This window comes from Sus scrofa, chromosome 7, assembly GCF_000003025.6.
Source record: "Sus scrofa isolate TJ Tabasco breed Duroc chromosome 7, Sscrofa11.1, whole genome shotgun sequence".
NCBI classification, from domain to species: Eukaryota; Metazoa; Chordata; class Mammalia; order Artiodactyla; family Suidae; genus Sus; species Sus scrofa.
Window position 1 is genome coordinate 41,668,195 of NC_010449.5, and position 17,790 is coordinate 41,685,984.

At 44.7% G+C, this 17,790-nt stretch overlaps 1 protein-coding gene across 1 annotated transcript in view; it reads right to left on the bottom strand.

Annotated features, from left to right (window-relative positions):
• The window catches only part of ADGRF5 (adhesion G protein-coupled receptor F5), a 129,167-nt gene that overhangs the window by 27,939 nt on the left and 83,438 nt on the right, over positions 1-17,790 (bottom strand). Inside the window, 6 exon segments of the mRNA XM_013978015.2 lie at positions 4,097-4,300; positions 6,064-6,282; positions 11,588-11,730; positions 12,827-12,885; positions 14,734-14,843; positions 14,974-15,150. Coding sequence (XP_013833469.2) covers positions 4,097-4,300; positions 6,064-6,282; positions 11,588-11,730; positions 12,827-12,885; positions 14,734-14,843; positions 14,974-15,150 — 912 coding nt within the window.

The window sequence follows — 17,790 nt, forward strand, 5'->3', positions numbered from 1 at the left end:
GCAGCTTGGTCTGCAGTAGGAGGAGGGCAAAGCTGGGAGGACAGCTCTTCAGGACTAGATTGTACTAGAAAGCACAGGTTGTAAGGCCAATTTTTTCAGAGCAGAAGACTGAGGTCAAGTTCTTTCTTTTTCCTTTTCCTTTCCTAAGTCCAATTTTGTGTGCTTTCCTACAAGTAGAGAAATCACGGTTTAATTAATTAATTAATTAATTTTTTTGGTCTTTTCTAGGGCCGCACCCGCAGCACATGGAGGTTCCCAGGCTAGGAGCTGAATCGGAACTGTAGCCGCCAGCCTATGCCAGAGCCACAGCAATGCAGGATCCAAGCCGCGTCTGTCACCTACACCAGAGCTCACGGCAACGCCAGATCCTTAACCCACTGAGCGAGGCCAGGGATCGAACCTGCAACCTCATGGTTCCTAGTTGGATTCGTTGACCACTGCACCACAACGGGAACTCCGAGAAATCACTGTTTAAAATCAGGTTTGTTGGAGCACAAATGCTGTTGCTTTTAAATCCCCCCAAGTGGTCAATATGTTCCTGGACAGGCAAAGCTAGTACTAGTTACAGGCAAACTAGGAGCTGCACTAATAACTATTAGTATCTCTGTTATGACTACTCCTAGTATAGTATTAACGCTGTTACTCTGCTACCATTACCATTTATATCATCAGCCCACGCCTTAGAAAGACATCCTTATTCAAGAAAGATCACTTCTTAAAGCTAGAAATTCTGTTATTGATTGCTGATTACTTCCTTGCTTATTCCTTGCTTTGAAAATACAAAGCAACCATTTCTGAGAAGCTCCAGATGCTTTGGGGTGAATTATTTCACTGGATTGCTTTCTGCTGACCTGGAAAAATGGGTGCTAAAAGAATTGGTGGAGAGTTCCCTGGTGGTCTGGTGGTCTGGTGGTTAAGGATTTGGTGTTGTCACCGCTATGGTGTGCCAAAGGTTTGATCCCTGGCCTAGAACTTTTACAGGCCATGGGCACAGCCAAAAAAAAAAAAAAGATTGGGACTCCATTTGTAACTTAAATATATTAAAGGCATACTTGTCAAAATTGAACAAAGTTGATTAAATGCAATCTAAAGGAGAAACACTATCTATGAAAAAAACACTGGGTAGAGAACTTAGAAAATAACAAAATAACTTCTGTTTTTATATTCCAGAAATGTCATCATTAGAGTTCCCATCATGGTTCAGCAGTTAACGAATCTGACTAGCATCCATGAGGACGCAGGTTCGATCCCTGGCCTTGCTCAGTGGGTTAAGGGTCTGGTGTTGCCATGAGCTGTGGTACAGGTGGAAGATGCAGCTCAGATCTGGCATTGCTGTGGCTGTGGCATAGGCCGGCAGCTGCAGCTCCTATTGGACCCCTAGCCTGGGAACCTCCATATGCTATGGGTACAGCCCTAAAAAGCCAAACAAACAAACAAACAAACAAAAAACCAGAAATAATATTACTGTAAATCTCAATTCAGGACCTCTGTTTCAAAAAAACAAACAAACAAAAAAAATTGGTGGAATTGGGAAAAAGACTGCTGCAGAGAGGGAGGAGGGCAGGTCGCCGGCTGAGAGTCCAAATTCATCAGCGAACCAACCGTGGGGGTCCCCAGGTGGAGAGCCCTGTGGCAGGCAGTCCTCTGTTCTGCCCTGGGTTCAGCCCGCCGGGGGCATTAGGAATGTCTGAAGGAGTGGCCACCAAGGGGTCCCTGAGCATCTATACCTCGGACTTCTTGGCTCCTTTGCCAGAGGGCGAGGCATTTCACCTCTCAGAGTTGAAAGCTCCAGAGTCGGTACCATGGGAACTCTGCAAGGTCCTTCTCCCATCTGGCAGTTCCTCCAGGACGCCTACACCTCCTCTTCCTTAAAAATCAGGGACGCGACTAAATGGGCCATATGTCAACAGGTTCCACAGTGACCAGATGCTCTTCCCATCCTCCAGAGTACTTTAAAGTGCTTTGCAAACTAGACATGCTCAGAATACGTGGCATCTAAATGGATCCTTATTGTATTTTTTTTAATGATTTAATAGTGTCTGATAGTAACAGCTTTGTAAAATTTAAAGCTCCACCACACTGATGTATTTCATAGGTAAAGCTACATTTGGCTGTAATGATTTTTAACTTTAAAGACGAGCACATAATGCTGTCATTTTTTAAGGGAAGGGATGGTTACGCGAGCTTTCTAGGCAGAAAATATTCTTCTGTTTGGTATAAACTCTGCCGAATCAGTTCACTCCAATGCTGGCTCACCAGGCTTGTGTGATACAGTTTGGCCAAGAAAAAGCCTGTGAGATAAGGTGAGTCCCAGGTCTTTTCTTTTCCTATAGTGACAACTTTGGATAAATCATTTAATTTGAAAGTCAGTTTCCTTATTTGAAAATTGGAGACAAAAAAAAAAATGCCAGCTTCAAATCTGCGGTCAAGTTTAAATGTGATTAAAAGTGATAACATATGTTTTTCAGAATTGGTTGATCATAAACTACTATACCAAAAGGTCACCATTGCTATTTTAATTTATATTATTATTATTTTGTCTTTTTTGGGCTGCACCATGGCTGCACCCACAGCATATGGAGGTTCCCAGATTAGGGGTCGAATCAGAGCTGTAGCCACGGCCTATGCCACAGCCACAGCAATGCCAGATCTGAGCTGCATCTGCGACCCACAGCTCACAGCTATGCTGGATCCTTAACCCACTGATGGAGGCCAGGGATCGAACCTGCATCCTCAGGGATACTAGCCAGATTCATTTCCACTGAGCCACAAATGGAACTCCTTAATTTATTATTATTATTATCATTCATTAGTATAAACTTCAAGTGAGATCTCAGATCTGCAACAGAAACTGACAGGATCAGAATTGACATTAAATGGTTGAGAGACAAATAGGTTGACAAAGAAAGATATGAGACCACAGGTGCAATCAGATAATATAGGAGGAAGCATGCCTTTCTCTACAAAGGCAGAGAAGTGGGAAGGAGAGACACCAATAGGAGAGACACAGAAATGAGACACAGACCCCCCACACCCACACCAAGTCAGACCAAAACTCCAGGGAGTTCCCATTGTGGCTCAGCAGTAACCAACCCAACTAGTATCCATGAGGATGCACATTTGATCCCTGGTCTCGCTCAGTAGGTTAAGGATCCAGCATTGCTGTGAGCTGCAGTGTAGGTCACAGACGTAGCTTGGATCCCTCACTGCTCCCGTGTAGGCCAGCAGCTGTAGCTCCGATTTGACCCGTAGCCTGGGAACTTCCCTATGTTGCAGGTGTGGCCATAAAAACCAAAAGAAAGAAAAAGAGAGGGAGAAAGAAAGGAAAGAAAGAAAGAAGGAAAGAAAGAAAGGAAGAAAGAAAAGAAAGAAAGAAAGAAAGAAAGAAAGAAAGAAAGAAAGAAAGAAAGAAAGAAAGAAAGAAGAAAAGAAAGAAAGAAAGAAAGACAGAAAGACAGACAAAACAAAGTTAATAACCTCATCGTTGGCTCTTTGCTGAAGAGGGAAAGGGAGGTGGGACAAGCTTTTCTGTAGGGAAGACACCATGGACCTATGTCATCCTGTTGCTCCCTCTGGGGTCTTCTCTGCAGGATCTTATCTATAACCTGAGCATGGTACCTGAATGTATGTATTTTGGGAATTTTGTTCTAGACTGGCTAAGCTGGAACCAGCATCAAACCTACTACTTTTTTTATTTTTTTAATTTATTGTATTTCATTTTTTTCTTTTTACGGCTGTACCTGCCGATACAGAAGATCCCAGGCTATGGTTGAAATCGGAGCCTGCTGGTCTATACCCCAGCCACAGCAACTGGGGATCTGAGCTGCATCTGCAACCTACAGATCTGCTTGCGACAACATGGGGTCCTTAACCCACTGAGGGAGGCCAGGGATCAAACCCTCATCCTCATGGACGCTATGCTAGGTCTTTAACCCGCTGAGCTGCAACAGGCTCCAAACCTACTACTTTTTCACAGTCTGAAGTCTGGAAACAGAACAAAACAAAACAGTCACATGACATTCACTCGTTTACCCACCACATCTCCCATTTTGACTTGGCCAAGAGGCAAAAGACTATTCGCAGAAGAGCAGCTCACCTGGAATGCTTATACTCCCCTCTTGCTTCCATTCAATTTTACTCCAATTCGCGGTAATCTCACTGCAGCAGTTCAGAAACACGGGATTGTTGTCGCACATCACCTTCATGTTTTCTTGTGCCAAAATCCGGATGGGTGTAACGACTACTTTTTTTGTGGACCAATATGCAAAAACATCTATTGTCAGTCTGCAGATATAGTCACCTGCAGGGAATACACAAAGCATTCAGGATTACTCCGTATGGCCGTTTCCTTAGAAAAATGAAACCCTTGTCCCATTGGTCATGAGGATACTTCATGAAAATTCTCCTTTTTTTTTTTTTTTTTTTTTTTTTTGTCTTTTTAGGGCTGCACCTGTGGCATATGGAGGTTTCCAGGCTAGGGGTCCAATCGGAGCTGTAGCCACCGACCTCCACCACAGCCACAGCAACATGGGATCCGAGCCGCATCTGCCACCACAGCTCATGGCAACACCAGATCCTTAACATGAGACATTTTCAAAAGCACCTGAGACTTGGTCTAAACAACCCTTGAGGAACACTCGGGAAGTGCAGAAGGTCAGGGCAGGTATTTCTGATACCACAAGGTAAAGGGTAGAGAGATATTTGAAGGAAAAGAGTGGAAATGTCAGAGTCCTGGCTGGAAAGGGGAAAAAAAAAAAAAGGAGTTCCTGTCGTGGCGCAGTGGAAACGAATCTGACTAGGAACCATGAGGTTGTGGGTTCGATCCCTGGCCTTGCTCAGTGGGTTAAGGATCCAGCGTTGCCGTGAGCTGTGGTGTGGGTCACAGACGCAGCTTGGATCCCTCGTTGCTGTGGCTGTGAAGTAGGCCGGTGGCTGCAGCTCTGATGTGACCCCTAGCCTGGGAACCTCCATATGCTATGGGTGTGGCCCTAAAAGACAAAAGACAAAAAAAAAAAAAAGTGTGGGGATGCTTCAGAGGTAGAAAGGGCAAGAGTGGGAAAACCTTGGAGAATTAGAAGATCACGGATAAGGTGGGTATCCTATTTAACTCTGCAGCAAATACGTGATCGAACCCTTGTGCCTGCAGCCCAGCTTCTCATTCAGAGAGAGAGATGTTCCTGTTGGCACATGGGTTGCGACGGGGCTCCTCAATTCCAGGACGTCAGTATAAGACACGTCTGTGGTTGCTGGGGGAGGGGCCGGTGGGAGGGATGACAATGAAGGACCCAAAAACTGGGGGACAGTGACAGTCACTTCTTGGTTATGGTGATAGTGGCCCAGGTGTACATATAGACCCAAACTTATTATGCTGCAGGTATGGCCGTAAAAAGGAAAAAACAAAAAACTTATAAATTGTCCACTTTAAATCTGTATAGCTTATTATATGTCAGTTCTACCTTAACCACCCTCTTCGAAATGCTTAAAAAATGATTAGAAATGAATCTGCTTTTTTGTTTTAGGCTCCAACTCGTAAGCTTCAGTAAGTGTGGAAAACAGTATTTGTCCCCCAAGGTCAATTTTGCTTGGCTTATTCCCTATGGGGTTCGTTTTCTTTCTTTTTCTTCCTTTCTTTCATTCTTTTTTCTTTTTTGTTTTCCCCTCCCCACCCCATTTTTTTTTCTTTTTATGACTGCACCTGTGGCCCATGGAAGGTCCCGGGCTAGGGGTTGAATTGGAGCTGCAGCTGCCTGCCTACACCACAGCCACAGCAACACTGGATCCGAGCCGCATCTGTGACCTACGCCACAGCTCATGGCAACGCCGGATCCGTAACCCACTGAGCGAGGCCAGGGATCAAACCCACATCCTCATGGTTCCTCGTCGGGTTCCTAACCCACTGAGCCACAACGGGAACTCCACAGGTTCCATTTTCAATTCGGGAAAGCTGAGCCTGGTGACTTCTTTTGGAAGAGGAAGATGCTATCTACACAGGCTGCAGTTTGATTCGTTCTGAGCCCTTGATTCCTTTCCTCGCCCAGATGGATTTACTGGCTGGAAACCCACCAGCATCCTCCTGAGTGATGTTGTAAATGGTGAAGCGTGACACGGAGGTCATGTTGAGCATGACTGTGTAGATGGAGAATCTGCTGCTGTTCTGGACCTCGAAGCCCCTTTCAACATGGTGCCAGGACACGTTGGAGGACGGGACTTCGATTTCACACATCAGAGTTACTGTATCCCCTTCAAAGATGATTTCTGGTGAGATGGAGAACTTGGTTTCATCTAGAAACCCAAAGAAAACGTATTAGGATCCCAAAGAAAATAATGGAACCAATGCTACTCTCCCAGTCGCCCCCGCCACCATCACCACTGGGGTTCTCACAAGGTCTCCATGGCAACGAATGAGGCAACTGGTCCTCCTTGCTCCATTCCCTGGGCCACTGGGATCTGAGGTCCCAAGAGTGACAGTCCACCTGCTTCTAGGGACATGGTTTCCAGTCTGGGATCCTTTGCACACTTAACAGTCCTTGATGGTAGTTAATGGAGATCCCAGAGCTATTTTCAATATTTCAAATAATCTGGTAGAAATTTGCACATATGCTTACGAAAAAGCCGTGCTAGCTAACTTAAGCATCAGGTTTCTTTGCTATTGACTCAAAAAATATCAATGGCTTCTTACCAATAACTGATACCTCATGCTGACCAAAAGCTCTGTCCTGTGTCTTTGATGAATTAAAAGCAGGAAAACAAATTAATTTTTGCAATAAAGTGTGCTTGGGAAATAAGAATTTTTTTCTTTCCTTTTCGCTCTCTTTTGGGCTGTATCTGAGGCATAAGGAGGTTCCTAGGCCAGGGGTCGAATCGAAGCTGTAGCGGCTGGCCTACACCACAGCCACAGCAATGCCAGATCCAAGCTGCATCTGTGACCTACATCACAGCTCATGCAATGCCAGATCCTTAACCCATTGAGCAAGGCCAGGGAGCGAACCTGGGTACTCATGGATGCTAGTCAGATTCGTTAACCACTAAGCCACAATGGGAACTCCAGGAAATAAGAATTTTTTAAAAGACCTAGTACCCATGGGTCCATAAGAGTGGAAGCTGTGTAAACATACAGGCCTGGATTTGATTCCTTGTTCTATGCCAGGCATAGCTGTGTGGCCCTGGGAAACTTGCTTAGCGTCTCTGAGCCTCAACTCCCTTGTCAGGAAAACAGGACAGTAAAAGCTACCTTGGGAGGTGATTTGGAGGAAGACCAGCTCTTAACATTTTTTTCACAGTAAAATTCTGGAGAAACATGATATTAAGCCATTTCACAAATAGAAATAAAACACAGTAGTTGCTATTTTTGTATGTGTTTTTATGGTTGTCCTTTGCTTAGACACCATGTAGATTTTCCCCTTTAAGCTGTACTTTGTCCTTCATGAGTCCCATGGATTGAAAAAAATCAGAGGAGCTGGGGAAGGAGGCTCTGTGAGGCCTCTTTTGGATGGAGTTTCATGCTCAGGCTATACCCTTGTCATATAGTAAACATGGGGCTAAATTACCATGGAATTAACATGGGGTGTTATGATGCTCTGATCGAAATATCAAGGCATCTTAACACTTCTTATCTTTTTTTTTAGGCTCCTGAATAAAATAATATTTCAGAAAACCACATTCACCTATTAGGAAGCAAGGCCGTCTGTGAATATTTCACATCGTAAACTGACAGGGAAAGTACACAAATTTTGTTTCATACAGTAACAAAAAGATTTACTTTATGAATAAACTTATGCTGATGTGGCTTGGAGCAAATTATTTACCATTTCTAGGCTTCCATTGCATCACCTGTAAAATGGAAATAATATCTAATTTACAGAAAATGGGCTTCACGGAGAAAAGATACAATAACAGTGTCCCTCTTTTCATTACCAAGCTGCTCATAGCGACAGTGCAGGGAAGTGCTGGCATCACGTGGTTACATGGAATTGATCATACATGTTGTGGGAGTGATTAATGAAAGGAGTGTTCTGACTTGTGGGTGCGGGGGGCCGGGGGGGGTTGGAGGGGGTTGGGGGGCAGGAGGCCGGGGTTAGCAGAGGTATGCTATTATATATAGAATGGATAAATCACAAGGTCCTACTATACAGCGCAGGGAACTGTATTTAACAGCTTGTGAAAACCCATAATGGAAAAGAAGAGTAAGAAAGAACACGAATGTGTAAATGAATCACTTTGCGGTACAGCTGGAATTAACACAATAATGGAGATCAACTGTGCTTCTATTTAAAAAAAGAAATGAAGAGAGTGTCCTAATTAAGGGAGCCTGCTGATTTAGCAACATCACCAGAGCATTAACATGCAACAAAATAAAAGGGATTATTCCGACGCTTGCCACGTGCCTTTCCTGTTTCAGGAAAATGGACTTCAAAAGAAGTTCCTGATACCCACTCGTCCATTCAGGATTTTTGTTTGTTTGTTTCTTTTTCTCTTCCTCTCCCTTGCATGCCTCAGTCTTGCCATCTGCTATAATCATGATTTTTTTAAAGACCACCCAGCTACTTGACGTTTCTGGATCTTTGTACTTGGGATAAACCCCACCAAGCCTGTGGAAAGCAGGCTGGCGTCTGAGCTCCTGGGTGGAGTTGCATGTGACTGCAGTTCATGTTTGCTGGTCTGAGGCTACACCACAAACTAGAACCACAAACTAGGCTTTGAAAGGCAAAGGGAGATATAGATCTTCTGCAAAAGGGGGCGCGAGTGCCACTCACGACGACTTCGTGGCTTTCTAGAGAGTAAGCCAGGGACACCGGAGCATTTTTGTGTTTTTGGACTGACTCAGGAAAACTGCTCAGGAAAAACTGCTCAGGAAAACTGCTGAATACTTATTCCTATAAATGGCTGACTGTCTTCAGCACAGCTAAAATTGGGGGAAAGAGTAATTATGAGTGAAGCTTATGTATGCTAGGGCCTAATATGCTCCACACCCTCAGAACCACAAATTAAAAAAAAAAATTATAGGAGTTCCCGTCGTGGCGCAGCGGAGACGAATCCGACTAGGAATCATGAGGTTGCGGGTTCGATCCCTGGTCTATTCAGTGGGTTAAGGATCTGGTGTTGCCATGAGCTGCGGTATAGGTCGCAGATGCGGCTCAGATCTGACATCGCTGTGGCTGTGGTGAAATTGGACCCCTAGCCTGGGAACTCCATATGCTGCGAGTGTGGCCTTAAAAAGACAAAATATATATATATAACTGCAGAAATTGGTATAGCATTGTAAATCAACTATAATTAAAATAAAAAAAAAAGGAAAACAAAATTTCCTGCCAAAGCATCTGCTAGCTGCGGGGTGTTGTTAGGGGTCAAAGGGGTGGTATTGCTGGCACTGCTTCTGGGTTAGTCTGCATTTTGAGGCCACCTATTCCCCCTGCTTTTAATGTTCCAGTTTTCTTTGATCCCACAATCCCACTCCTGGGCATCTATCCAGAGAAAACCATCACTCGAAAAGATACATGTATTCCAATGTTCACTATAGCACAATATACAATAGCAAGACGTGAAGGCAACCTGTGTCCATCGACAGAGGAGTGGATAAAGAAGATGTGGTACATATACATAATGGAATATTACTCAGCCATTAAAAGGAATGGAATAATGGCATTTGCAACAACATGGATGGACCTAGAAATTATCATGCTAAGTGAAGTTAGACAGTGAGACACAAGCATCATATGCTATCACTTATATGTGGAATCTAAAAAAAAAAAAAAAAGGATGCAATGATCTTCATTGCAGAACAGATAGTGACTCCCAGCCTTTGAAAAACTTATGGTTACCAAAGGAGACAGATTAACGGGGGAGAGGAGTTGGTTAGGGTGGGCTGGGGGTTTGGGAAATTTGGTTGTGATGATCATTGTGCAACTAACTATACATATAATAAAAGTCATCGAGGTACAAAAAAATTTTCCGTTTTCCCCTATATCATGTCTGCCTTATTCATTCTGACTTTTTATTTTGCTTATGTTACAGCACTTTCTTACCATTGTGCATATCCCTTTCAGTATTTTATCTTTCAAAAGGATCTGATGTCTAAAATACTGGCAGAGAATATAAAGGGAAAGAAGATGACCCTGTGGCAAGGATGGCCTCACTCCTGAGAAGGGGTGCCCCTCCTGAGCTGAGCTCAAGACACGACAACATCGATCATTTCTTTTCTCTCTCTCTTTTTTTTCTTCCTTCTTCCTTTCATCCTTCCTTCCTCCTCCTCCCTTCCGTCTGTCTGTCTGTCTTTCTTTCTTTCTTTCTTTTGCTTTAGGGCCACAATTGTGGCATATGCAAGCCCCAAGCTAGGAGTTGAATCGGAGCTATGGCTGCCAGCCTACATCACAGCCACAGCATGTGCAATCCAAGCCACATCTGTGACCTATAGTTCACTGCTACACTACAGCTCACAGCAATGCCAGATGCCCAACCCACTGGGCAAGGCCAGGGATTGAACCCACATCCTCATGGATACTAGTCAGATTCGTTTCCACTGCACCACAATGGGAACTCCCATCATGTTGTTTCAAAGAGGAATCAGGCCCTGCTGTACAGAACAGGGAACTATACCTAATCACTTGTGATAGAACATGATGGAAGATAATATGAGAAAAAGAGTGTGTATTTATGTATGGCTGGGTTGCTTTGCTGTACAGCAGAAATTGACAGAACACTGTAATCAACTATAATTAAATTTTTTTTTTTTTTTTTTTTTAGAAAAAGAGGAATCACCTTTACTTTGGAACCATGGACCCTGCCCACCAAACATCTGTCCATTGGCCCCCCTTCCTATCCCCTGAGAAACAGTAAGTCCAACCACCTAATAGGCAACAGAGTTCAACTCTGTTCCCCATTTTTTTTTAATTTTTAATTTTTTTTCTGTTTCCCATTTCTAAAATGAGAGAGAACATTTAACCTTACCACAGCTATATGTGGTATTGCTGGCACTGCTTCTGGGTTAGTCTGCATTTTGAGGCCACCTATTCCCCCTACTTTTAATGTTCCAGTTTTCTTTGATCCCACAAGCAGTGGTTCTCAAACTTTCTATGCATCAGAATCACTGGAGGAGCCTGCTGAAATACAGTCTGGCCCAGGTTGGCTTGGGGTGGCCCCAAGAATCTGCATTTCTAGTGAGTTCCCAGATGGCGCCAGTGCAGCTGATCCGGAGGCCACCCTTTGAGAACTAATGCACTGAAATCACAATGGTCCCCTAGTCAATATCAATGCATTTCATGAATAGCCCCCCCCACCATATTAGTTCTGTTTTTTGGATGTTTTGGGTTCTGTTAATAAAAAAAAATCTCTAAACCCAGCTGGCTCTGTGGCCCCCTGGTGACATCTCTGCATCCTGGAAGCTCCCATCCAACAACTACAGTGACATTAGCTGTGTTAGGAGGATCTGCACTGGCCCGAGATGGGGAGATGGCACTAAAGCCCTGGGCCGGAAGCTGGTGAGTCTGTTCCAAGGAGTTTGTTGTAAGGTGATGTTTAAGCATAATGATAGGTACCATTACTGTATTGAAATAGAATGTATCTATAGGAAATGTATCTCTGTTCTACTTACTACTGTAAGTAATGTGGAAGGAACTGCTGTCCAGCTTGTAGGTCTGGTTGAGGCTCTGGGTTACTTGCTCATTCGCTTTACGCATTAATTCCAGTGGCGCTGCTGTCGACGTGACTTCATAAGCCACAACCACACTTCCGGGCCTGCATGGAGATCGCCCAGTTCAGTAAAGCCATACGTGATCTGGAAGAGTCTAGCTTCTCATGGTTTATTTGCATAAGAGAAGAAAATGGTGAGAACAGCCCGGGAACCTTTATCTTCCAGGGTTCACTAAAATCCACCCATTTCCAAGCTCTGGTTGAAAGTCTGAGGCTCAAACACTCAAGGGTCTGTGAATAGACAACATAAGCAGCTGGAATAGATGGGGGTGGGGGGAGTGAACTGAGTCCCATAAGCTGGTCTGAGGGTTGCAGCCACCACGCAGAGACTGTTTTCACACTGTTATCAGCTTTGCCGAATATCCAGTGATGCCAAAATCCTGAATGTTCTGGAAAACCTTCTTAATTTTTTGAACTGGCAACTAACTTTTTGCAACATTGCACACACCCAGTCAAGGCTGCTAGGGCGCCTCACCCCAGGAGAGTGTTGTACTTTGTGCACTTGACCACAAAAGGCAACACTGTAGTCAAGCCTGGCTGGTCAATGTTTTTTTTTGTTTTTGTTTTTGTTTTTTTTACAGCCACCCCCTGGCTAGGGTTCTAATCAGAGCTGCAGCTGCCAACTACACCACAGTCATGGCAACCCAAGATCCGAGTCTGTGACCTATGCTTCAGCTTGCAGCAGTGCTGGATCTTCCCCCATGGAGCAAGGCCAGGGATTAACCCACATCCTCACAGATATAGTCGGGTTCTTAACCTGCTGAATGGCAACGCCTCCTTTTTTTTTTTTTTGAATAAAGGCATCATCATTGCATGACATTATTTCATTTTTATTTTGATATTTCTGACCTCCCTGGATGGCAAACATTATTCCTTGTCTCTGTTTGCAAAATTCTTGCATGTATAGAATGAACACAAGTCTTTTTTTCATTTTCCTTCTAAGTAGGTATATCTCTAAAGATGAGTTACTGTTCTCAATATTTTCTTATCCTTTAAGCCATGGGAACCTGGCATGTCTTCACCTTTTCCAACTTCCCCCACTGAACGTCCCAAATCGTGCCCCTCAAAGGGACTTTTGTTTTTTCACTAGCATGTTGGTTTCTGCCATTGGACAAAAATGATCCAGTTACAGCATTCTTACCTGAACCCTGTCACAGTCACCAATTTGAAGCCTGGTAAAATACTGTAACCCTTCCAGAACTGGAAAACAAAGCAAGACAAGTGTCATGGTTCAAGGTCCTCTGAGAGCTGTGTCAAACAATTTGAAACAAGAGTTAATTGACTCTGATCACCTTGGGTAAAATGGTCTCCTGTATGTTTTATTAGTGCTCGCATTGACTGATCTTTGGAGAAATAACTCCTATCTACCTAGGTCATTCTGGGTTTTCTGGGAAGCAAACGCTAGGTTAAAAGCGCAAAAAATTTACTTAGAGAGATGCCTAAGGGGAAAAAATAGGAAGGCAGCGAGGAAGGCAGGAGTGCCATCAGACCCGGGTGAAATTAAATGAGAGGGTAAGCTGGATGAAATCATCCTAGATCGAGCCTGGGGAGGTTCCATACAGCCTTCAGAGGAGTCCCGTTTCTGCTAGACAGACCTGCCCTGCTCATTCACTGGTGGCGGGCAGCAAAACACTGCCACGGGTTACCAGGGCAACCGCTGCAACCCTTGTCAATTACCCTCCCTGTAGTTGGAAATCTATGAAACACATTCTTGCAGCTGCCACACTGCCAGATCCCTCACAATCCCTCGCTTAACATATAGCAGCTTTGGTTAAGCCAATGGGGTTTTTGCTGATGGTTTTCCTCCACTCTGTCTCCCTGAATACCAACCCCACCAGAGATTCAATTTGAATCAAGCGACTTTTGCAGGCAGAGGTGAGGTGCCAAGCACTGTGTTAGGTGGCTGGCTGGGTGGGATCCGAAGATTACTATGTAACTATCTTTTTCCTCAAAAGTAACTTAGTACCAGGGACATGTGTAGGAGAGGGATTCTCACTCTGTTCAGAACAATTAGGTGCCGATTATGCACAGAAATGCATATGCATTAGATGTCTCAGAGCACTTTTGTAGCAGCGCTTTGTCATGGCACCCAGGAACAATGGTGATATTTGCGTGGCTCCTTGGTGTAAGTGGGAGGCTATTCCTGGCTGAGGCAGGGGTTTGGGCTCCTAGAAAGTTAAGGGGAGACACTACCTCAGCCCACCTGTAGTAAATTGTAACAGGCCAGTGGTACACTAGTCTGTTTCAAATAAGCTGACTCACACAAAGCATTTAGGTTTAGATGAATTAATCCAATGTAAAGCACTTAGAATAATATCTGGCACACAGTTTGCACTGGGGGGAATATTCTCTATTTTCACATGAGGAAATTTACATCTGCCTTCAGTGTGAATGCCTGGGGACTTCTAGTATAGAGGGTTTTGGAATCCTCTGTGCCAGACATGGGCTGGCGTGCCCAAAAGATATTAGAGTTTCATCCACTTGGTATGTGAAGACGAATAGAAATGCACCTTCTGATGATTCTAGCCAGGTTTTGGGGCCTCAGTTTTCAGTGAGTTGATGCCACCACATTTTTACTTTTTTTTTTGTTTTTGTTTTTTGCTTTTTAGGGTCTCTTCCATATGTGGAAGTTCCCAGGCTGGAGTCGAATTGGAGCTGCAGCTGCCAACCTACACCGCAGCTCATGGCAATGCCGGATCCTTAACCCACTCAGTGAGGCCAGGGATCAAACCTGCATCCTCACGATACTAGTCAGTTGGGTTCATTACTGCTGAACCACAACGAGTACTCCCAACGCCATCAAATTTTACCTGAATCAATCCTGTCCTGGGAAAAGTTCCACCTGTAGGTCAAGATGATGTCAAGCTGTTCCCTGAACACTGTCTGTTTTGAGCGCTTCTTAATTCATCATCCCAGATGTCAAGAAATAATTTCGACATACATTCATACATTCTGAGAGAATTAAGCAAACTGCCCACTGTAAATGCAATGGATTCAGTTCAGCCCAAAGAGTTTGGTGGTTAAGAAGCTCCTGGGACCAAAACTTACCGCTGTTTCCAAGTCCGTCTTGTAGGACCGATAAAGGGCAGAGGAAGAGTTCCTGAGGTCTTCTTGAAAGCCCACATTGAGTCTGACTGACATTCTCAGGGTAACAGCACCTGAAGAACACAGGGTGATATTTAAAAATCTCATGTTAGCATTTGAGTACACACAGGGCAGAGAGACTTTTGCTAGAGTTGATATCAAATAGCCACTCAACAAACAAACATTCAGTGAGCAATTGCTTACCTCCTTGGAGCTGGCAGAAAGGTCCCTCGGGAGGCAGTCCCTTAAGGCAACTGCAAGGACTTCCGGCATGGGAGCCATCATGCTCTTGACAAGTGAGATGGGGGAGGCACCGTTCCTGAGGCCACCTATAGCCTGTCTCGCAGGAGCACCAGATTTCATTTCTAGTCGGTCTGCAGACTGGCATCACCAGAACAGTGAGGAGAGAGAAGATGGTCACCACCTTTGTATTTATAGATCACAAGTATTTATACTTGTAGGAAACCCTAACTCAACTCCATATTGTCTTCTGGGAAGTTCCGTAGTACTTCCGAGATTCCCACAATTCCTGTATGCGTCACCTTGCTGTTAGGCATGGCCATTTAGAAGATGACAACTCAGGCTGTCCCGGGGCTGCCTACAGTGACAATGTGATAAAGAGATTCCCAGACTTAGAGTGTATGGCAACCAGCCTCCAAGATGACCCCTGACCATCCCTGACTCTGGGTATTCACGACTTTTTATAATTTCCTCTCATATTGTACTAGGGTTGATCTGTTGACCAATAGAATATAGCAGAAGTGGTGGGCTATCAATTCTGAGATTAGGTTATAAGAGACACTGTGACTTCCCTCTTTTTTTTTTTTTGTCTTTTGTCTTTTTGTTGTTGTTATTTCTTGGGCCGCTCCCGCGGCATATGGAGGTTCCCAGGCTAGGGGTTGAATCGGAGCTGTAGCCACCGGCCTACGCCAGAGCCACAGCAATTCGGGATCCGAGCCGCGTCTGCAACCTACACCACAGCTCATGGCAACGCCGGATCGTTAACCCACTGAGCAAGGGCAGGGACCGAACCCGCAACCTCATGGTTCCTAGTCGGATTCGTTAACCACTGCGCCACGACGGGAACTCCTGACTTCCCTCTTCATTGTGCATTTTCTCCCTGCCTCCCTTCTCATCACTTGCTCCGGGGGAAGCCAGCTGCACTGATGAGGACATGTCATGGAGAGGCCCACATGGTTAGGTTTGAGTCTCCAGCCAATAACTAGTAAGGACCTGAAGCCTCCCAACAACCACGCAAGAGAACTTGGAAGTGGGTTTTCCAGCCCCAATTGGGCCTTCAGATGATTGTAACTCCCACTGATGGCTTGACTACAGCCTCATAAGACATTTGAGCTTCAGCCACCCAGCTAAGCTCCCCCAGGATTTCTGACTCTCAGAAACTGTCAACTCCTTCTCTGAGGTGAACTCTCCCCAGGCTCCCCTACCCCATATAACACCCCCCACACGTTCTCCATCCTTCTACGCCCTCACTCCCATCCTGAAATCCACAAGCTTCAGACTCCCCCAGTGAATCATCTAACCATTCATCCTCTCAACCTGTGAAGAACCAGACTCGCAGGCAAGATAAATTAAACTGTCCAAGTTTGTTCGCCTCCTAAAGAGAAGCTCATTTAGCCAACATGTGAAATCGGGTTAACAAACTTTTAAATGGTATAAATAGTGGAGTTTCTTAACATCACGCCTCCTCCAACAGAACAAAATAAACCAGAGAGAGTTTGTTTCGATGTTACACTGATGAGTTCCTGCTGTGGCACAGTGGGTTAAGAATCTGACTGCAGCGGCTCATGTTGCTGCAGAGGCATGCATTTGATTCCCAGACCGGTGCAGTGGGTTAAAGGATCCAGTGTGGCTGCAGCTGCAGCTTGGACTCAATCCCTGGCCAGGAACTTCCATATGCCCTGAGTATGGCCACTGAAAAAAAAAAGATGTCTACATTGAGTATATGTATCACAAACTCACAACTAAAGCTCAACTGTTCGTAATCACAAGCTAGTCAACAAAAGCAAATCACTTGACACGTACTAGAGGAACGGGTGGGGCAGGCACAGGAAGATGGGAATGGGAAACTTTGGGGTGCTTAGACATGAATCATGAATCATTATCCACTACCCCTTCACCTCCTTTCTGAGGTCAACTCTGCTTTGTTTACTCGGTTTGCTTTCTAGTTTGTCAAAGACACATGAAAGGTTTCCATTTAAAAAAATTGGGGAAGGAGGTCCCATGGTGGCTCAGTGGTTAATACATCTGACTAGCAACCATGAGGATGAAGGTTCGATCCCTGGCCTTACTCAGTGGGTTAAGGAACCGGCATTGTCGTGAGCTGTGGTGTAGGTCGCAGATGCGGCTTGGATCTGGTGTTACTGTGGCAGTGGTGTAGGCCGGCAGCTGCAGCTCCAACTGGAGCCCTAGCCTGGGAATCTCCATATGCATGGGTATGGCCCTAAAAAAAGCAAAAAAATAAAAATAAAAATTGAGGAAGCAAAACAGATTTGATTAAAAAAATCTATCAATTAGCTTTCCCCCATTCATAGGGGAAATAATTTTAAAGGCAGAAGAGCTGTGATGAGGGAGAATGTAGAAGGGTGTTTCTGTGTTGCTCCAAAGTGACTAGTTTTGTGAGACGTCTTTCAGAAGAGTCCTGTGTGCACATGCATTTCAGGACCTCGGAATAAGCTTTCAGCTGCTGGAGGACTCACAGAAGCATCCATCCGTGAACCAAAAACTAAAGGAAATTAACAACGATGTAGAACTTGGTGGGAAATGGCATCCAAAGAGAGCTAGCTTAGATTCAAGGAGCATGTATTTAGAACTAAAAATTAAGATGCACAGACTGATACTGTGATACTTTTTTTTTCTTGTTTAGGGATGAACTTGAGGTGTATGGAAGTTTCCAGGCTAGAGGTCAAAATGGAGTTGCAGCTGCCGGCCTACACCACAGCCACAGCAACACCAGATCTGAGCCGCATCTGCAACCTACACCACAGCTCATGGCAACACTGG